We start from the raw sequence: 21,861 nt of genomic DNA, 5'->3' as shown, positions 1-21,861 counted from the left end.
TACTTTGACATTCCAAAGATGCAAAGACAAATAGACAGTCTCAATTAAGGTAAAGATTGACCTTTTCAGGGGAGGTGCTGGCCTAGGACATGACTACCCACCATAAACTGCTTTTAGTTAAAATGGTTTTAATTTCAGACCATCCTTTGTGGTTGGTTATTTTAGGTCTCAGTTTTTAAGGCCTCCCCTGAACTTGTCAGGTTTAGTATGTGGCCCCTTTTTGTCCACAAAGAGTTATCCAAGACCCCACAGGTTAAAGGCTCAGTCCCACCAGTCTGCCTCCACTTCAGATGCCAATCGCAGGTAACGGGTCCCAGGTTACCCACAAATTTCTTTCCAACTTGGCAACAGAACAGGGGTTCCCATGGCTTTTCCTTGGGTTTAATAATTTGCTAGAAGGCCTCACCGAACCAAGGAAAATAGTTAGTTTATTAGGTCAACAGTTTATTACAAAGAATACAACTGTGGCCCTGGCTGGATGGCTCAGTTGGTTGGAGCATCATCCTGTGCACCTAAAGGTTGCGGGTTCAATTCCTGGTCAGGGCACATACCTAAGTTGTGGATTGTTCTCACATCGATGTTTCTCTCTCTCTCTAAAATCAATAAAAACATATCCTCAGGTGAGGATTAAAAACAAACAAACACTCAGGAACAGCCAGATGAAAGAGTCGCACTGGGCAGGGTAGAAGGGAAGGATAAGGAGCTTCCATACCCTCTCTAGGCATGCCACCCTCCCAGCACCTCCATCTGTTCACCAACCTGGATGCTCTCCAGATCCTGTAGTTTAAGGATTATTATGGAGGCTTCATCACGTAGTCACACCATTAATCATTAACTCAATCTCCAGCCCGTCTCCTCTCCCCGAAGGATGGAGTTGAAAGTTCCAAGTTCTAATCAAGCCTTGGTCTTTCTGGTGACCAACCCCTGTCCAGGAACCCACCCAGTGTTACCACATTAGAATAAAAGACATTCTTGTCATCCAAGAAATTCCAAGCGATTTAGAAACCCTGTCTCAGGATCTGGGGCCAAAGACCAAATATTAGAACAAAAATTTTAGCGCCCCTATCACTCAGGAAATTACAGGGACTTTAGGAGCTCTGTCGGGAACCACAGGTAGAAACCCAATATACTTATTATGTCGCAGGGCCTCATACCTCTGGGGCCCTCAGTCTGGAAAACCAGCTGCTAACATATTTATTAGATAGTGTTCCTGAGGTTTCCTTTTCTTGGTGCCCTTGACCTGAAAGGGGGCATGACACCTCCAGCACAGACAAGGCCACCATCAGCTTCACCTGGTGACCTCTTTTCTGGCCATCACTACTTCCACTATTTTCCGTTCATAAGAGAGTCCAATGGTACTGCTCCCTCATAAACCCTGGCCTCAGGATGAAACCTGACACTCCACATGCAGATGCAGCTGATTCAGGGCTTTCCAGCTCTGCACTTGCCATGGGGGACAACCTCCAGCCCCAGGTTGGTGGCATTCTCCACCGTTCTGTCCCCCTGCCCAGGTGGGCTTTATAGCCATGTCACTTGCTTCCAGAGTAGTGGGAAAGCTTTACTGTGGAAAAAAGGGCCGGCTTTGGGCCCACCCTAATTGGAGGCTGGGGAGGCTGGGGCTGCTGACCAGAAGCGGGTGTGCGTCCTGTGTGATTGGCTTGGGGGCACATTGGGATTTCTCTGTTTGTTCTGAGTTGAAAGCAGGGGCAAAAAATAAAGAAGTTATAGTCAGTGGCAGAGTCCACCAACAGGGCCAATTGCTGCAGAGACCAGAAGAGTGGTTGCAGGGACTGGAGGGAGAATTTTCTTCTCATGTGGTCTGGTCACTTCCTCTTCCCGTACTCTGTCCCTCCTAAGCAAGGTGCGCCCCTTCCTGCCCCATCCCAGTCAGAACAGCCAACACTGAACCAGCATCTAGATGCCTGGAATCTCTTCCCCAGCCCGCTGCTGCCCTCTCAGAGCCCAGGTCAGGCCTGAGCACATAGCAGGGGCTCACAGACACTGGTCGGGTACACGAGGGTTCAATATGCTGGACACAGAGCCAGGCCGGTGTGGCTCAGTGGACTGAGTGTTGTTCTATGCACATGTACCAAGGGGTCACCAGTTCAATTCCCAGTCAGGGCACATGCTCAAGTTGTGGGCTTGATCCCCAGTGTGGGGCATGCAGGAGACAGCCAATCGATGTTTCTCTCTCATTGATGTTTCTATCTCTCCCTCTTCATTCCTCTCTAAAATCAATATAGAAAAAATATTTTAAAAATACAAAAACATGAAAACAAAATGCTGGACACAGGGCTGCCAAGTCACCACCAGGCTTGGTCCCAGCAGCTGTGCTGTGTGGTTTTCTACAACACTCAATTATTGCACTCAAAGTCCAAGGCAAAAATATAAAAGCCACCTCAGGTTGGGCTGAGATCAGTTAAGGAAAGGGATGCAAGGTGGAACCTGCAGCCAGAAGGGAACAGAGGTCCCTGTGGCAGGTAGGGGAGGAGATAGGAGATGGAGGCAGAGGCTGGGTTGAGGGCAAGAGGAGACCCAGGCCTGAGAGGACAAGGCTGGGTGTGCCTGGTGGGCGGAGATGGAGCATCCAGCTGACTCTGTGGCTTGTGTTGCCTTGAGCTTATCTATCCATCATTAATTGTTGCATCATTGATGCTACATCACAGCTTACATCCTTCTGGGGCCCTGAGGAAGCTGAGGCCTGTGCTGCCAAAGCAAAGACACCCTGAACCTAGGAAGTATCACTCCAAGATGGACACGCTGCTTTGGTAGGTGAGGGTGGCCCACCTGCCCGGGTCCTCTACCTCTCATTGCCCATCCCACCACCTCTTGGGCACCGCCTTGCCAGTTCCCCTAATGGCCCTCTTTGCTTCACTCCCCAGAGGCAAATCCACAATAAATTATCGGCCATGGCAACTCCAGGGCTACTGGGAACCCAAAGACCATAGAGGAGTCTGCATAAACATAGCTATGGGACCACAACCAAGAGAGTCCTGTGGCAGAATCTGGCTGTTCATTACCGAGGCTGGGCAGAAACAAGCAGGAAGGTGCCTGGCAGCTGTAGGGGAGCATTATAGGGCCAGTTCAATTCCCAGTTCTGCAATGTATTGTGTGATCTTGGGCATATTACTTAACCTCTCTGGGACTGACTATATGATGGAAGTCACAACATAGCTCCTTCATGGGCTATTGGAAGATGTAATGAGATCCTAGGTCTGCCTTAGTATAAAATAATCAACAGACATCGAGCACTGCCTGGCCCCTTCCCTGTCTTCCCTCATAACTTGATCTCCCCTACCCTATCGCTGGAGAGAGGAAGGGAGAGGGAGAGAAACATCAATGTGAGTGAGGGAGAGAAACATCGATGTGAGTGTGAGAGTGAATCATTGATCAGCTGCCTCCTGCACACTCCCTACTGGGGATTGAGCAGGCACCCAGGCATGTGCCCTGACAAGGAATCAAACCAGCAACCTTTCTGGGAACAGGATGATGCCCAACCAACTGAGCCACACCAGCCAGGGCACATTTATACATATTTTACACACAATTTATACATATTTTACACACAAGGGAGCTCATGCTATAAATGTGTATATTGCCATGACAATGTGTAGAAATATGTCATTCTTTCTAACTATAAACTAGAATTTTTAAAACTCTTTATTTTGAAATAATTTTAGATTTACAGAAAAGTTGCCTAAAAAAGCGTAGAGATTTTCCATATATTCTTTACCCAGCTTTCCCCAAAGTTACCATCTTACCATGGCAATTAACCATAGAAATGAACATTGATACAATCCTACTAACTAAACTCCTAACATCCCAAACTTACTAAATTTTCACCAGATTTTTCACTAATGTTCTTGTCTGGTCCAGGATCTAATCTAAGATCTCAAATTCATTTATTTGTTATGTCTCCTTAGCTTCCTCCAGTCAGTGACAACAACTAGAATTTTAAAAAAATATTTTTTTTTCTTTATTGAGTTTAGAGAGACAGAAAGAGAGAGAGAGAGAGATAGAAGCATCGATGAGAGAGAACATTGATTGGCCACCTCCTGCATGCCCTCTACTGGGGATTTGGCTCACAACCAGGGCATGTGCCCAGACTGGGAATCGAACTGGTAACCTCTTGGTGCATGGGTCAATGTTCAACCACTGAGCCACATCAGTGGCTCAACCAGGCCCAACTAGTATATTTCATAGCCATTAGTAATTTAAAATGTTTTGTATGATCCAAATGTTTCAGTCCTACTATTACCAGTGCAATAACCTGGTTATTATTTAACAAAAGGAGAGTAAAGGGAAGATTGACTAATTTAATACTTCAGGTCTATTTCCTGTGTGGGGAAAGGGTCTGGACAAAGGCAATTTAAACGTTTGCCAAGTGAGGTCTGAGTGATGAGGAAGGTGCCTACCTATCTTGGGAGGTGCCTACCTGTCCATCGTATCTGGGAATGAGTTAGTGGCCTAAAGAGGTGTGACCACTGCAAGCACAAACCACTTGAGTATTTAATCTCCTAGACAAAGAAAAGCTGCTCTTTTCCTCTCTCTCTTGCCACTCCCAGCTTTCAGGGCTCCCAAGCCCTGCACCTGTCATGTGGCCAGCAGCTGTGTGGGACCCATACAATAGATTAATGGACTGAATGTGGACTAATTCTAATCTGGATGCAGCTGCACCATGGAATAGGCACTCTGGATTTTGTCGTTATTTCTGACCTTGCTAAACCCATGGCTGCCCCTCTTCCAGGACTGGACTGAGGGACATGGGACTTTACAACCCCAGAAGTGTAATTCTACACCAATAAAAACCATCCTTTCTTGCCCAGCCAGTGTGGCTCAGTGGACTGAGCGTTGTCCCATGGACTGAGAGGTCCTGGTTTGATTCCCGGTCAGGGCACATGCCAGTGTTTCGGGCTCGATCCCCATTAAGAGGCATGCGGTAAGCTGCCGATTGATGTTTTTCTCTCACATAGATGTTTCTATCTCTCTTTCTCTTCCTCTCTCTCTAAAATATCAATAAAAACATATTTAAAACAAATAAACAAACAAAACATCCATTCTCCCTATTCGAGTCTTAGAAAATTCATTTTCTAAAAATGTGGTAAGAACCTCCTGCCCACCAGTCTTGGAAACATCTAGCCCCCTCTTCCCTCTAGCAACACTATTTAAAAAACACGAACCAGCCCTAGCCGGTTTGGCTCAGCGGTTAGAGCGTCGGCCTGCGGTACAGAGAGACCTGGGTTCGGTTCCCGCTAGGGGCATGTACCTCAGTTGCAGTTTGTCCCCGGCCCTGGTTGGTCGTGCGGGTGGCAGCCACTCGATGTGTCCCTTTCACATCGATGTTTCTCTCTCTCTCTCTCTTCCTCTCTCTCCCTCCCACTCTATCTGAACAAAAAAATGGAAAAATGTCCTTGGTGGAGGATAAAAAAACAAAACAAAACCAAAAAAAAAACAAAACTGAGGCACAAAGAAGGGAAGTAATTGCTCAAGTCATGCAGCTACCAAATGCCAGAGCTGGTATTTGACTGCAGGCATCTGACCCCAAACTTATGTACTTCCTTTGGCAACATGTTTAAAAAGCCTTTTAAGCCGGGCTGGTATAGCTCTGTGGTTGAGTGCTGACCCATGCACCAAGAGGTTGCTGGTTGGATTCCCGGTGGGGGCACATGCACAGGTTGTGGGCCTGATCCTCAGTGGGGGGCATGCAGGAGGCAGTTGATCTCTCTCCTTTCCTCTCTCTCTAACAAATCAATAAAAACATTTATTATTATTATTATTTAATCTCACTTGAGGCTGTTTTTGCATTTTGTTCAGATAGAGTGGGAGGGAGAGAGAGGAAGAGAGAGAGAGAAACATCAGTGCGTTTCTCACATTGGCTGGTTGCCTTGGCTTGACTCCAACCAGGGCCAGAACCGAGGTACGTGCCCTTGACCAGAATCGAACCCGCGACTCATTGGTCCACTGGCCAACACTCTAACCTCTGAACCAAACCGGCCAGGGTGGTTCTGGCTCTGGTTGGGGTCCAGTGGAGGGAACCAGTCAATGTGTCTCTCTCACATCGATGTCCCCCCCACACACACACTTCCCACTCTATGTGAAGATAAATGGAAAAATATCCTCTGGTAAGGATTTTAAAAAGAGAGAAAGAGAGAGAAAACAAAACAAAACATAAAATGGTCACCTTCTTTGATCTCTTTTAGGAATTAAAAAAAGGGAATAATCAGAGATGTCAGAAATTTACAAAAATGCTTATGAGGTAATAAAACTAGAAACAACCAGTGGTCAGTGGATGATTAGTACTGGCAGATAAATCCATGAAGTCCTCTGAACGACACTAGAGAATGTCCAGGAAATGACAGTGGCCCCAAGAGAAAGGACTGGGGAACAATGGAAGCCTTGCAAGCTGAACCTGAGTGGGAAGGAGTAATCTGCAGAGGCAGGGCCGAGAGGAAGCAGGAAGCGTGTGCGGGCCCTGTTGATATTTGGACATGAGGAGGAGAAAGATGCGGGCTGGGACGTGGAGAACTGTAGGATGGGGAGGAGAACGTGGGAAATGCCCCAGACCCAGCAGGCGAGCTCCACTGGAGCTGGACCTGCACCGGTCCAGAGCCAGGGGGCGCTCCCAGCAGCAGCTTTAGAGCGACTGGAAGGAGGTGGAGGGAAGGATGTCTGCGGAGCGTGGAGTTTCCTAGAGAGGAGCAGCGTCTTCACTCTGCAAACGCTGAGGACCCGCAGACAGAAGGTCCCGGGCTTCGCCGAAGGGGAGCGGATGGAAGGAGGGATCCCACGAGCTGGGGAGGGTTGCGGTGAGCGGAGGGCCCCGGGTGCCGTGCGGGAGGGGAGTCGGGGCGTCCAAGCCACGTGCAGGGACTTAGCGCCCGGGGCAAGGTGAGCGGCAAGGTGAGCGTTAGCTCAGATGCTGCTGGGGCCTTATCGCCCGCCAACTGCCGAGGGTCTGGGAAGCAGCTCCGAGGTCCGCTGCCTGCAATCCCAGTCCCCACCGCGCAAGGTGGTAGGTGAATGACAAGTGTCCAGTGGCTGTGCAAAGGGCGATCGCTGGACCGAGGTCGGGACCGATTGGCGACGGCTGGACCGATGGGTGACGGCTAGGCCAATGAACGAGGGCTGGACGGAAAGCGAAGGCTGGACCCATGGGCGAGGAACGGACTTACGGGTTAGGGCTGGACCGATGAGTAGGGGAGTGACCAGGGTGTGGGAGGGACCAATGGGCGAGGGCTGGACCAATGGGCGAGGGCTTGACCTCTGGGCGGGAACTGGACCTAAGGGCGAGTGAGGGACCGATGGGCGAGGGAGGGACCAATATGTCGAGGATGCTGCGCCGTCAAAGATGCTGCGCTGAGCAGAGCCAGTGGCTTCAATGAGCTGAAAGGGAGACCTTCCTTTCGCTCGCTGAGAAAAATGAACGAGGCCTTCAAAAAAATGCTTCGGCTTCCTCCGTAGGGACCCGAAGTCACACCTTGGGGGAGGCCCGGGGGTCTCAGTTAAATCTACCCGCCTAGTCCTGGGAGAGTCCTGGGTGGACTCAAATCCAGACCTCAGAGTCGCCAACGGCCCGCCCCCGCGCGCCGATTGGTCAGGTCGCTAGTTCGGCACCGCTCCGGGAAGACCTGGGAAAGCGGAGTTTACCGAAGGAATGGGGCCCCGCAGTACTATTGCGCATGCTTGCACCGTGACCCTTGCTTGAGGTGGGCCGCTACCGAGGCGGGGGCTCCAGGCGCGGAAGCTGAGGGACTTGCTGCGTCTTGGTCGCTGGAGAGGGAGGGCCGCGCTGCACTCGCCGCCCGGCCGGTGCCTGGTAAAGACGGGCCCCAGCGGGTCGGGGAGGGTCCCGGGTCCCATGGAGTAGGCGCGTCCCCACCCCCCGGCCGAGGTCTTTCGGGGTTCCGTAGGGGCTGCTGAACCTGGGGGTTCCCTCTGGCGCTGCGTCCCGGCGCTCAGGCCACTTCCTTGTCCTTCATCCGCGATTCACCTCCTTTCTCTTCGCTCCTCCTTTGCCCAACCCAACAGACCCTGGGACTGAGCCCCTACAGGCACCCTAAATCAGGGAGCCCCACATTGGCCTGCCTTTCCTTGACCCCGTCCTGTACTGCTTCCCTCTCCTTGCCCATCCTCAGCCCCGTCCCACCCGTGTGGTTCTAGAGGCCCCGGTGGGGATGGCATAGTGTTGGAAGTGTGAGATCCTGGAGCGGGGTAAACGCTCAGAGGCTTCGTCTGGAGACGATGGAAATGATTGGAGAGGATAGGAGCAGGGGCCATTTGGGCGCAGCATAGACAGGTCTGATGACAAATTGCAGTGGGGAAGGAGGAGTAAAAGTAACTAATATTCCGAGCCATGGTGATTAGGGGAAAGGAGGTGTCATGACAGAAAATTCCCACTTTGGGGATGCTCTTCCCTGATACTATAGAGTAGCAGTTCTTGACCTTTTTTGGGGTCATTGCTGCTTTGAAAATCTCCCAGTAAGGATACGTACCTGCACAGCTAAATTGGCCCGTCTTCCCACCAGCGATCCAGTCACAGCCCTCCATGAAGTGCATAGGACAGTAATTATGGGGAGTGGGGGTAGCTGTCAGTATCACTGGGAACTTTTAAAAACAACCATTTCAGCCCTGGCCGGTTTGGCTCAGCGGTTAGAGCATCGGCCCTCAGACCAGAGAGTCCGAGGTTCAGTTCCTGCTAAGGGCACGTACCTCAGTTGCAGTTTGTCCCTGGCCCCGGTTGGGGTCGTGTGGGTGACAACCTGTCGATGTGTCTATCTCAAATCAGTGTTTCTCTCTCTCTCTCTTCACCCCTCTCTCCCTCCCGCTCTCTCTCCCTCCCGCTCTATCTGAAGATAAATGCAAAAAATGTCCTCGGGTGAGGGTAAAATAACCCAACCATTTCACTCTTCCCCTACCTGTATTAAGAACCCCTGCTAGCCACAGCCACTGTGGCTCAGTGGTTGAGCATCCACCCATGCACCAAGAGGTCACGTGTTCGAGTCCTAGTTAAGGCACATGCCCAGTTTGTGGGCCCAATCCCTAGTGGGGGACATGCAGGAGGTGGCCAGTCCCTGTTCTCATTGATGCTTCTCTCTCTCTCTCCCTTCCTCTCTCTAAAATCAATAAACAAAAATATATATTTTTAAAAAGGAACCCCTGCTAAATTCACTACTGTTCCCATTACATAGGTGAAACCAGCCCAGAGAGGGTAAGAGGTTTGCACTCATGGCTTAGGATGCAGGTGTTGGTGAACGTTGATGGTATTTCTCTCCCATATGTATGAAGATAATTCTGCCATCCATCATCAGCCACCAGGCAGGGCTCTCAGCTTTCAGAATCTCACCAATAGGGATTGGATTTCCCATTAGTTTCCTATTGCATTAGTAGCAAATTACCACAAATTTAGTGGGTGAAAACAACACAGCTATGTAACAATCTTAAAATTCTGGAATTCAGAAGTCTATTACAGGTCTCACTGGGATAAAATCAAGGTGTGGGCAGGGCCGTATTCCTTCCTGGGGACTCAAGAAGAGATCATCTGTTTCTTTGTCTTTTCCAGCTTCTAGAGGTCTTCAGTATCCCTCTAGTTTTACAGCCAGCAACATCGCATTTCCCTGGCCCTGCTTCCATCAACACAACTTTCTCTGACTCTCTTCTTCAGCATCTCTCTTCTATTTTTTAGGATCCTTGAGATTAGAGCCATTTGGATAATACAAGCTAATCTACTTTAGTAACTTTAATTCCATCTGAAAACTTAATTCCTCTTTGCCATGTAAGGTAACACATTCACAGGTTCCAGGGATTGGGACCTGGACATTTTTGGGGGGCCATTATTATGTCTCCCAAAGATCTGATGATGGCTACGAACAGGTCTTAACATTGTGTGATTTGGAACTTCACTGAGCCGTCTTTACACTTTTTAGGCTCCTTTGTGCAGACCAACGTCATGACAGCTGGTTGGCATAAGTGAGGGACTGGAGGCCACAGCAATATAAAACCACCAGATTACAGAGTTAGGGGGAGGATGTAAACTCAACAAAGTAAGGTAACTGTTAAGCCTTTTGATCTTTTAAATTATTTTCTGCTTCACTTTAAAAAATTCTACTTATGCCCAGCTGGTGTGGCTCAGTGGTTGAGCATTGACCCATGCACCAAGAGGTCACCGGTTCGATTCCTGGGCAGGGCATGTGCCCAGGTTGTGGGCTCGATCCCCAGTTGGGGGCATACAGGAGGTGATCAGTTAATGTTCTCTCTCATTGATGTTTCTGTCTCTCTCTCTCTCCCTCTCTCTTTCTTTCTCTATAAAAATAAATTAAAAAGCTACATTAAATACATAAAAATAAAAAATTCTACTTATTTATTGAACTTTTACTGAGTAAAAATTTAATTTTCTAAGTATGCGCATTTGGCTTAAAGTAGCTGCCTCTTAACCCTTCCCTTTACACCTAGAAAATAAATTTCTACGAGGCTAGGGATGAATCCAGAAAAAAAACTGATGTTCATCCTAGTGGTGTGAAGTAGTATCTCATTGTGGTTTTCTGCATTTCCCTCATGATGATGTGGAAATTTCATGTGCTTATTAGCCATTTGTATATCTTCTTTGCAGAAAGGCCTATTCAGAGCCTTTGCCCATTCTTAAGTTGGGTTATTTGTCTTTTTATTACAGAGTTAGAGTTCTTTATAAATTCCAGATACAATTTGCTTATCAAATTCGTAATTTGTAAAAATTTTCTCCTATTTTATGGATTGTCTTTTAACTTTTTAAATTTTTTATTGATTTTTTTTTAGAGAGAGAGAAACATCAATCAGCTGCCTCCTGCATGCCCCCTACTGGGGATTGAGCTGGCAACCCGTGCATGTGCCCTGACCAGGAATTGAACCAGGACCTCTCAGACCATGGGACAACAGTCAATCCACTGAGCCACACAGGCCAGGCTCTTTCTTTCTTTTTTTAGTAATTTTGATTTTTAGAGAGAGAAACAAAGATGTGAGAGTGCAACATTGATCAGCTGCCTCCTGCATACCCTCTACCAGGGATTGGCCTGCAACCTAGTCATGTGCCCTTGACTGGGAATCAAGTAGGCGACCTCCTGGTGCACCAGACAACGCCCAACCAACTGAGCCACACCAGCCAGGGCTCTTTTAACTTTCTTGACTGGATCCTTTGACTCACAAAATTTTTAAATTTTCTTCAGTTGATCTGTTTCTTCTTTGGTTGCCTATACTTTTAGTGTCATATTGAAGAAAGCTTTGCCAAATCCAAGTTCATGAAGATTTACTCCTATCTTTTTAAAAAGTTTTATAACTAGCTCTTATGGTTAAGTCTATGATGTATTTAGAGTTAATTGTTGTATATGGTGTGAGGAGAGGGGTCCATCTTAATTCTTTTATATTGGATATCTATTTGTCCCAACATACAACATTTGTTAAAAAGTCTATTCTTTCCCCCACATCAAGGGTCAGACTTGATCTTTACCTCCTGAAAGGGGAAGTGTTTACTCTTTGGAATTTCTTCATAAGAATGACTTGTTCTTTCTCCCCATTTATTTATTTATTCATTCAATTATTTATATCAGTGTGGATTTATGAATATGTATTTTATTTGTTGGGTTATATCCTGAGGACTTACTCTGAAGTCCTGGATGTAGTTTCCTCTGTAACTGGCATTTCTCACTTTAAGCCTCAGCTGCTCAGGGCAGAGGAAGGAATGTTGGCTCTGGACCAGCTAGGCCTGGGTTCAGGTTTTGTCTCCTGCTAGTTCTATTGTCCTGGGCCACTTACTTAAGTCCTGGAGCCTCAGTCCTCCCAGGGGCAGAATGGGGATAATGATGACAATTGGAAGAAATTTTGTTCTGGAGATATGGGCTGATATCATAGGATTTCTGTTCCTGACTCAGGTCCCAGCTTGACAACCAATGACATGGCTATGGGCAGGTCACTTTATTTTTTTATTTATTTTATTTTATTTTTTTTTATCCTCACCCGAGGATATTTTTCCATTTTTTGTACAGATAGAGTGGGAGGGAGAGAGAGGAAGGGAGAGAGAGACAGAAACATCGACGTGAAGGGACACATTGAGTGGCTGCCACCCGCACGACCATCCAGGGCCGGGGACAAACTGCAACCGAAGTACATGCCCTTAGCGGGAACTGAACCCGGGTCTCTCCGGACCGCAGGCCAACGCTCTAACCGCTGAGCCAAACCGGCCAGGGCTGGGCAGGTCACTTTAATGTTGAACTTGAACAGGAGTGCTAGAAGGGCAGGGTGTATGTTCTTGTTTTCTCCTCTTGCTCTCGCTCTCTCTTCCTATTAGTTTATATTTTTTTTTATATGACATTATGTTGCATAGGAATGGGGACTTTTTTTTAAAGTACTAGACTAAAAAAAATTACTAGCTCAGTAAATGTATCTTATTTTTTAAATGTTAAATATTTTCCTATTGTGCCCTGGCCGGTTTGGCTCAGCAGTTAGAACATCGGCCCGCAGACCGGAGAGTCCCGGGTTTGGTTCCTGCTAAGGGTATGTACCTCAGTTACAGTTTGTCCCTGGCCACGGTTGGGGTCGTGTAGGTGGCAGCCAGTCGATGTGTCTCTTTCACGTCGATGTTTTTCTCTCTCTCTATCTGTTCCCCTCTCTCCCTCTCACTCTATCTCAAGATAAATGCAAAGATGTCCTTGTGTGAGGATAAAATATATATATTTTCCCATTGTAAAATTGGTTCATGCACATTACAATTTGGGGAACATAATAGAAAATTAGAAAAAATAATACAAAATTAGCAGAAAATGAAATCCCTCATTCCCACCACTACTAACATTTTGATGAATTACTTCTTAGTTAGCTTCAGTGCAGTTTTTATAATTCTTTGAAAACAGACTAGAAAGCACCTGCTTTTTAAGTTAAGAACAGATCAAATAGTAAATACATGACAAATATGACTGGAATGGAAAATAAAAGGAAAGACAACTGGGTTGAAAGAGAAAGACACAGGACAGGGACCAAAGTTCTCTGTCTTTTTTCAAAAAATGCATAGTTGTTTAGCCTAGAAAATATTATCTTTGCTAATGATTTCATTGGACTTTCTAAGAACACTTTTTTGTAAACCAAGTATAAATACTTTAAAACCTTCTTATATCCTTTTCTACCCCTGTGTCCTCTTTTATTCATCTTGGGAAATTGGTTTATTTTAAGAAGCAACATTTCTATCTTGTGGCTTTCTAGAATACTGTTGCTTAAGGTTTAAATGGAATTTTCTACAGTTAACAGGGGTAAATTAAATTGTGCTTTGGTACTTTATAAGGGTCTTTCCATCTGGTCTCTAGGCTGGTGATTTCTACCCTAATGGAAAGAAGGCAGGAAATACAATTATTTGAAAGCTTTGCTTGTAGCTGTGAAAAAAATGTATGTAGGAAACAATGCAGAAATGAAAGCAGCAGTTTGTGATAGGAGGTGGAATTATGCAGATTTACTATTATTGCTTAATGTATTCTATATTACTTTTTCAATATTTATTTTAAAAAATTTATTTATTTATTTTTATCCTCACCCGAGGACATTTTTCCATTCTTTTGTTCAGATAGAGTGGGAGGGAGAGAGACGAAGAGAGAGAGAGAGAGAAACATCGACGTGAAAGGGACACATCGAGTGGCTGCCACCTGCACGACCAACCAGGGCTGGGGACAAACTGCAACCAAGGTATATGCCCTTAGCGGGAACCGAACCCCGGTCTCTCTGGACCGCAGGCCGACTCTCTAACTGCTGAGCCAAACCTGCCAGGGCTATTTAAAAAAATTTAAATGAGCCCTGGCCAGTTTGGCTCAATGGTTGAGCGTTGACCTGCAGACCAGAGAGTCCCGGGTTCGCTAGAGGCACATACCACAAAAAAAAATTTTTAAATGACCTCTGTATAATCTATCTCATTGTTTTCCTTTGGTTAGAAAACCAAATTCAGATAAATTAAGTGTAGTGTCTTGGCAGTGTAGAGGAGCAGTTTATTGTGCAGGAATGTGTTTTCAAACTGGTAGCTCTTGGATGAAGGTGGCTTCTATAAACATTTTTTATATTTTAAAATTTTGGATAATGCTCTAAAGAACAAAAATGTATGTAAGCGTATTCTGGCTCCCCTGGATGACAAGCAGAGCTTTGGGACTATGGTGGCATTTGTGCTAAGATCCAGCTGGTGTGAGGGCTCCTTACTGAGTAGCCCCTAGTTTCCTGTGCAGGCCCTGTGTGCTACTGCCCTCGGGGAGCATACTCTGTTTGAATGTGCATGGAAATTTGGGATCAAGATGTAGAGGTACCACAAGCTATGATTTTTTGGTCACTTACCATGTTCTGTGCTGCAATGGGCTGAATTGTGCCCACCTCCAAATTCATATGTTGAAGTTCTAACCCTCAGAGCCTCAGAATGTGACTATATTGGAGATAGGGCCTTTAAAGAGGTAATTAAGGTTAAATCATGTCACATTGGGTTGGCCTTGATCCAGCATGAGCAGATATAATAAGATATTAGGATATAGACGCACACAGGGAACGCCATGTGAAGACCTAGGAAGAAGGAAACAGAACCAACCCCGAGCCAGTTGAAGAAACAGGTCCAAGGGTGCAAGTAGACGTGTGTGGGCCTTGCCGTGGCCTTCCTGGATAGGGCAGGCATGATGTCTCCCCAGGCTGCAGCGTTATTTCTGGACTAATACAGTAAACTGAGAAGACCTGCCGTCTTCCCACCACAAAACACAAAAGGCCACCCACACTGATGACCTAGGGCCGTGGTCTTCAGACCTGCCCAGCCCCAGTAATCTGTCCTGTCTGCTTCTCCAGGCCAGAAGTCAGAGAGTGCTTAGTGACCATGGATTCTCTGAACAACTCCACAGCCCTGTCCTCACCTAGCCGAGGCAGTGCCAGCACCAGCTCAAGCACAAGGTCACTGCCTTCATGAGGCCCTGGCACCTCCTGAGCTCTGGGTGGCTCCAGGCCTCCCACCCAGCGTGGGGGCAGGATCTAATTGTGAGTCCAGAAAGTCATGCCTCCCAGGGCCAGGAATTCTGTGCTCAGCAGGGTGCCAGGGTGAAAGGGCACCAGGAATTCTGGGAGGGTCAGTGACCTGAGCTCATGTCCCCAGTGCTTGTCTCAGATGCTTGGTGCTCAGGAACACCAGTGACTGCTATCCTGGACAAGGTACAGCAGGTGCTGTGGGGGGTGGGCTCCGGACCTTCTTCAACTAGACTCCCAGCTTTGCCACTTCATGGCTGTGTTGGTCACCCTGGCTTGCCTCAGTGTCCTCCGCTGTAAACTGGGTCAGTGAGAATGCTGAACTTCCATAACGTGAGGCTGGAAGGGTAAATGGAAAAACCCATGAAACACTTTTCTCCACGCTCAGCACCCACAGACCTCTATTTGTAGTAACTTAGTTATCAGTATCTTAATCTCCCAATGGTCCCACCTACACCAAGAACACTGTTTGTGGCACATTGTACACATAGGGAAAGTGAGGTTTGGATGGGGGGTGACATACTCACTGCAGCCAAGAGGAACTGGCCAAGCAGAAGCACCAGCTCAGGCTTTTCCAGTTCTGTTCAGGTCCTTGCCTATCCTGGTGCCCCATCTGCCCAACGTGTACCTCAGATTTGTTCTCCTTAGCCCAGGCTTCACTGATGGGGGTTTGCCTCCTCCCTTAGGACAGAGTCCCTGGACTGTCACGTTCCTTGCCAGGGAGAAGGAGGAGAAATCCATCTACTGGGGCCTGAGTGTGGCCTGGGGGACCGGCTCTCGGTCCCAAAATGCCCCTGCCTGAGCCCAGCAAGCAGGAGGGCGAGAATGTGAAGGCCGACCAGGAGCTGTCCCCTGAATTCTCTGAGCCGGGCACAGGTGTCATCCCTACAGCTCCCAGGAAGCCCAGGAAGTTCTCCAAACTGGTTTTGCTGACAGCCTCCAAAGACAGTGACAAAGTGGCTGCAGCCAAGCGCAAAGGAGTGCACTGCATCATGTCTCTGGGGGTGCCCGGCCCTGCCACCCTTGCCAAGGCTCTCCTCAAGATCCATCCTGAGGCCCAGCGTGCCATTGAGGCAGCCCCCCAGGAGCCTGAACAGAAACGCAGAAAGCTGGACACAGGTGAGGCCCTGGTCCCAGTGAGCAAAAGCGAGCAAGACGTCCCTGGAGCTAGAAGTCCCCTGACATCTGGGCAGTCGAGGGGACAGACAGGCTAGGCTGGCTCTGGACAAGAGTGTACCTGTGCTGGGAATGTGTCTGTATATTCTCTCTCTGTGTTACATCTGTGTGTTTGTAGCCTTCGTGCATGTGTGTCTAGGATTCTGTGTCTACATATGTATTTGCCTGGAAAGGTGCGTCTGTCCTTGCGTGTCCATGTCCCTGGACCTATTTATGTTCATGCCTGTTCTTATGTGTTTGTGTATTTATGTGTTTGGGGGGTGTCTGTGTGTGCATGTTTCTGTGCCAGAGTCTATCTGAGGCCCCAAGTAGACCCCCTCCTCCACCAGGCTTGCTGCAGTTGACAGTGGAACATGGAATCCTGAGGGATGCCTGGGGGAGAAGGTATCTAGTGGCTGGGAAGGAGATGACCTGAGGTTTCTTCCCAACTGGAAATGGTGTCTGCTGGGCCTTAAGAAGATAGAGAAAATAAAAGCCAAAGCAGTTGGCCCTGTTTGCTGCCTATGAACAGGTGGCCTCCTTGGGATCAGTCAGGGCACTCAGCCTAGCAGCCAGTCTTGGGAAAAGGAAACCAAAGCTTCTTGATTTCCATCAGGTAGCTGGGCAGTACAATGGACCCCTCCTCGTTGATGGAAATTTAGTGGTGAGTGCTCTGGAGTCATGGGGGTGGAGGAGCCCTACTGCTTCCCCAAGGTTGAGACTTCAGGGCTCCTGAGATTGGGGCACCCCAGCTACAGGACTGGAGCTCACAGGGGACCTGAGGAACCCTTCACCCTCCATCTCTTGCTGGACAAGAGCTGTAATTGGGAGTCAGGGACATCATCTCCCCAAAACCTGGAAGCCCCTCTGCAGCATGCTCTACCAGCCAGTTCTGTTTCAGATGCCTCCATGGATCTGTCTGCTTCCTCCTGCCAACCCAGGGGGGTGGAGGGTGCTGTACTATGACCTGTTAGGAAGCAGGGCTCAGAGAGGCCAAGTTATTACCCTGAGGCTACCTGCTGATCCCTTCAGAGGGTGAAGAGGGGGACATCTGACTCAGAGCCTGTTCTTCCCACTCAATTCAGTGGGTTGGGTCATCTCCAGGGTCTTTTCTACCCTGTCTGAGACCTCTGCTTAGGCATCTGCCCAGGTTCTGAGGCCAGATGGGCCCCACCCCATACAATTATTGTGAGAATTAGAACAAAGCCACCCTTCCTGAGATGGAGAGATGAAGAGCAGAACAAGAACTGCCTCTCAGCCCCACAGGCTCCCTTAGGCAAGTACTCTAGCAGTCAACAACCTTCTCAACCTATCATTCCATCTTCACCCTCTACCTGGTCCCTACCTTCCCCACCTATTGCTGCATCCCAGGCCAGGCAGTAGGGATAGCAGCAACTTCCTAGTGCTCAGCCCAGATTTGGCCCAAAGTTTCCCGAAAGATTAGCAGGCTCTGTGGCCTTTGGGAGCATATCTCTGGAGTTGGCAATTCTCTAAGTCAGTCAGTGGTGTCCCAGAGCATCCCCGGGTGGGCTGAGACCTCTGGGCTTCAGGTCTGTGCCATACCCCTGCCCCCCATTTCTCCTCTGACACCAGCCTGACCCACCCCCTTCTCTTCCAGAAGGAAAAGAAGACAGAAGGTTGGCAGAGGGGCCTGCCCCCAGTTCCACAGTGGGCGGGGAGGAGTCCTCTGTGGGGCCCAGCAAGGCCCCGTAACCCTGACAACTGCAGGCGCAGCATCCTTGATGTGTCAGTGAACTTGGCTGTGACTTCTTCTGCCTGGGCCCAGTCCCCAGCTGATTTTCACTCTTGACATTGTGTACTATTTTTCAGCTCAAGCGCAAGTTACTTTTGTAAGCAGAAAAAAAAAAAATCAAAATAAAATAAGCTATATGCTAGATCCCATCGTGAACAGGTTGTAAAAGTTCCAGGATTCTGGGTCCTTTGAGGCCCAACTTCAAACCCACTACCCCTTGGGCCTACCCACCCCACCAGCCCTCACATAGCCCTTCCCCAGGGCTGCCAAACCCAGGGAGTGCTCTCGGAGGCCTCCATCCCCCAGGACCTCAACCCCTAGGGCTCCTTCAGTCTGGAAAACCAGCGCCTCACTCAGAGACTAGATGCTTCCTCTTCCTTCTGCCTTGGTCTGAAAGAGGGCAGTGGGATCTCCAGCCCTGAACCCCTAGGAAGTTGATCCAGCCCCTTGCTGGAGACCTCAGCCTGCTCCCGCTGGACCCTCAGGAGGCTCACCTCCTCCAGGCAGCCACATAGGACTGATAGCCCCCTGCACAGGGGTTCTGCCATCATGGTGGCCCAGGGTTCTGCTGAGAAAGGGTTGGGCCTGCAGTCTGGGGGTGGGGACACTGACAAAAGTGTGTGGTGCTCCCATCATGTTCCTTCCAGGTGGTTTGGGAGCTGAGGGAGGTGACCAGGAACCTGAGCCCCCACCCCAGCCCCTGGGTGCTCCCTCTGCTGGTGGAGGAAGTGAAATTCCACAGTTCTTCTTCAAGCAAAAATTAGGGTCTCCCAGAGACCCCCACTGGAAGGGTTTCAGCCTCAGTTGCTTCACTGCTAGTGGTCCTCATTCTTTGAAACCTGCTACTGGGCACAAGTAAATGGCTTTTTATTTATTTATTTATTTATTATATTTTATATATATATCTATATATATATTTTTTTTATTTTAGAGAGAGAGGAAGGGAGAGGGAGAGAGATAGAAACATTGATGAGAGAGAACATCGACTGGCCACCTGCACGCCCGCCACTGGGGATTGGGCCCACAACCTGGGCATGTGCCCTGACCAGGGATCAAACCGGCGATCTCTTGGTGCAAGGGTCCAAGCTCAACCTGTGAAATGACTTATTTTTAAAATACAGAGTTTAGAGATCTTATATTTTAAAACAACATTTTCTCTTCTTCTTTTTTTTTTTTTTTTGGTACGTGCCCCTAGCGAGAACTGAACCCGGGACTCTCTGGTCCTCAGGCCTACGCTCCAACAGCTGAGCCAAAATGGCCAGGGCTAAAACAACATTTTCTAAATGTAATCAGTATCTAGTGACTCCCTCTTAGGAGAGCAAGTTACTCAGCACGTTTTCATGCCAGCTCTCCATTTTTCTATTTTATTTTTACAGCATATTTGTTTGTAACATTTACATTTTGTAACCATAATTTGAGATATTCCTTTGTCTTAATTCTACATTGATTGATTTATTTAAAAACATTTTTTTTCCTTTATTGGTTTTAGAGAGAGAGGAAGGGAGAGGGAGAGAGAAACATCGATGAGAGAGAACATCGATTGGCCACCTCCTGCATGCCCCCCACTGGGGATTTGCCCCACAACGTGGGCATGTGCCCTGGCTGGGAACCGAACCAGCGACCTCTTGGTGCATGGGTCGATGCTCAACCACTGAGCCACACCGGCTGCACTGAAAATCAGTTTTAAACAGCCTTGGGTTTTCCTAGGAAAAAGCTCTAGAAGTGAGATTGCCTGTGAATTCTGGACTCTCAGACATCCTTGCCAACACCTGGTACTATCATTAAAAACAAAATACTACCTCCCTGGGGTTGCAGGTTTGATCCCTGGCCCCAACCAGGGCTGTGTTGGGGAAGCAACCAATTGATGTGTCTCTCTCCCATTGATGTTTCTCTCTCTCCCCCTCCCTCCCTCCCTTCCACTCTCTAAAAATCAGTGGAAAAAAATATCCTTGGATGAGGATTTAAAAAGAACAAAGAAAATACTACCTGGCTGGGTGGCTCAGTTGGTTGGAGCATCCTCCGGTACACCAAAAGATTACCAGTTCCAACTGGGCGCATATGGGAGGCAATCCATGGATGTTTCTCTCTCACATTCATGTCTTTCTCTCCCTTTCTCTCTCTCTCTCTATATATATATCAGGTGAGGATTAGGAAAGAGAAAATAGCACCCTCCACTTCCCTCTTGTGTGCATAACTTATGCATGTTTTCTTCTTGGGGCTGCATTTCCTTTGGTTACTTCGGATATTGCTCATCATGGGACCCCAGGTTCCCCACCCGTGGCGACTTTGTGGCTGATGCTCCTGGCAGCCCGGAAGGGGTGCATTCGGACTCATCGGAGATCCAGGCACCTCCCCAACACCTGAGCCATGAGAGCTTCTAGGATTGCAGTTCTTCCGCAGTCTCAGTCTATCCTACTCGAAGGACCCAAAATGCCCACCCGCACCTTAAGGATCAAGCACCGACTCTAAGGTGACATCTGTAGGGGAGGGGATGGGCGATTGACCAGCAGATGGCCTAACTACTGGGAGAATGGGAGTGAGATCCTAACTCCATACCGTCCACCCTAAAGTCTAGCACAAATTGCAGCCACCCCTTCCAAGGCGCTGAGCGGGAGGCGAGGGGCAGAGCTTCGAATCTGGGGCCTTTCCTGCGGCCACGCGCCAAGTGTCCAGGAATACAGTGCCGAGGCCCTGCAGCTCCCCGCGCCAGATCAACCCCGGTCCCCACAGCACAGGGTGGTTGGAAAGTGGCAAGTGTCCAGTGACTGCAAAGGGCGACCGATGGACAAGGCCAGGACCAGTGGGCCAAAGCCGTCCTATGGGCGAGGGAGGGATCAATGTGCAGTAGATGCTTTCCTCCCAGGAATGCCAAAGGGGAGGAAATTTTTGTTCGTCTGACTTTTTTTAAATTTTTTTTTATCCTCACCCGAGGATATTTTTCCATTTTTTGTACAGATAGAGTGGGAGGGAGAGAGAAGAAGAGAGAGAGAGAGAAACATCGACGTGAAGGGACACATCGAGTGGCTGCCAGCCGCACGACCAACCAGGGCCGGGGACAAACTGCAACCGAAGTACGTGCCCTTAGCGGGAAGGGACCCGGGTCTCTCCGGACCGCAGGCAGACGCTCTAACCGCTGAGCCAAACCGGCCAGGGCTGTCTGACATTTTATTTTGACATAATTTCACACCTACAGAAAAGTTGCAAGAAGTGTACAAAGGATTCCTATGTATTCTTCACCCAGACTCTCCAAATATTAGGAATAATGCCAGTCACAGCAGCAATATTTATAATAGAGTTAGAAACAAAATGTCCAATAGGAAAATAAATTATGTAGACAATCATTTGTAAAATAAGCTTTTAATATATATTTTAGTTGGCTTCCTATTATAAGAAAGAGTTTTCCTTCTCCCGTATTACTTATTTACATAAATATTAACTCATTCTTATTTTTATTCAAGGTTATAATCCATTAATATTTATTTCGAGCCCTGGCCAGTTAGGCTCTTAGAGACCTGGCTGTTAGAGCATCGGCCCTTGGGCCAATGAGTGGCTGGTTCGATTCTGGTCAAGGGCACTACCTCAGTTGCGGTTCCTCCTGGCCCTGGTCGGGTCCTGCAGGAGGCAACCAGTCCAGGTGGCTCTATCACATCAATGAGCCTCTCTCTTTCTCTCTCTCCCTCCCTCCCACTCTATCTGATGGTAAATAGAAAAATATCCTCAGGTGAGGAATAATATATATATATATATATATATATATATATATATATATATATAATTTTGAATCTTAAATTGGCCCAGCTTATTTGAAGGTTTCAGTGCGGAGCATAAGAAATTTCCTTGTGCTCCTCCTTTGTAAGTGCGGAGACAAATACTGAGAGAGGTTGAGGGTTCCCAATTCCGCCCCCAACCCACTAGTCTGAGAGTTACCGGTTTTGGACACCCTGTCCAAGCCACACGTTCTT

General features: G+C 48.2%; 1 protein-coding gene across 5 annotated transcripts; it reads left to right on the top strand.

Annotated features, from left to right (window-relative positions):
* The first annotated feature begins 6,768 nt into the window (after positions 1-6,768).
* Positions 6,769-17,996, top strand: FLYWCH2 (FLYWCH family member 2). 5 transcript variants are annotated; one of them, XM_036280424.1, is made up of 4 exons: positions 7,702-7,816; positions 9,924-10,045; positions 15,678-16,110; positions 17,765-17,996. In XM_036280424.1, exons 3-4 carry the CDS (start codon positions 15,780-15,782, stop codon positions 17,857-17,859), a joined length of 426 nt encoding a protein of 141 aa, XP_036136317.1. In that variant the 5' UTR covers positions 7,702-7,816; positions 9,924-10,045; positions 15,678-15,779; the 3' UTR covers positions 17,860-17,996. The 5 variants fall into 5 exon arrangements, with proteins under 5 accessions (XP_036136319.1, XP_036136317.1, XP_036136320.1 ...); XM_036280426.1 differs by lacking the exons at positions 7,702-7,816; positions 9,924-10,045 and adding an exon at positions 6,769-6,806; XM_036280427.1 differs by lacking the exon at positions 9,924-10,045 and having other exon boundaries at positions 15,712-16,110.
* Positions 17,997-21,861: the final 3,865 nt, after the last annotated feature.

The sequence above is a fragment of the Molossus molossus genome, unplaced genomic scaffold, assembly GCF_014108415.1.
Source record: "Molossus molossus isolate mMolMol1 unplaced genomic scaffold, mMolMol1.p scaffold_m16_p_3, whole genome shotgun sequence".
NCBI lineage: Eukaryota > Metazoa > Chordata > Mammalia > Chiroptera > Molossidae > Molossus > Molossus molossus.
The sequence above is the reverse complement of the archived record's forward strand: the minus strand, read 5'-3'. Positions and strand labels throughout refer to the sequence as shown.

Coding starts and splice junctions, on each gene's coding strand:
- FLYWCH2 (XM_036280426.1), top strand. CDS start 15,780: ATGCCCCTGCCTGAGCCCAGCAAGCAGGAGGGCGAGAATGTGAAGGCC. Junction 16,111..17,764: donor ACGCAGAAAGCTGGACACAG/GTGAGGCCCTGG, acceptor CTTCTCTTCCAG/AAGGAAAAGAAGACAGAAGG.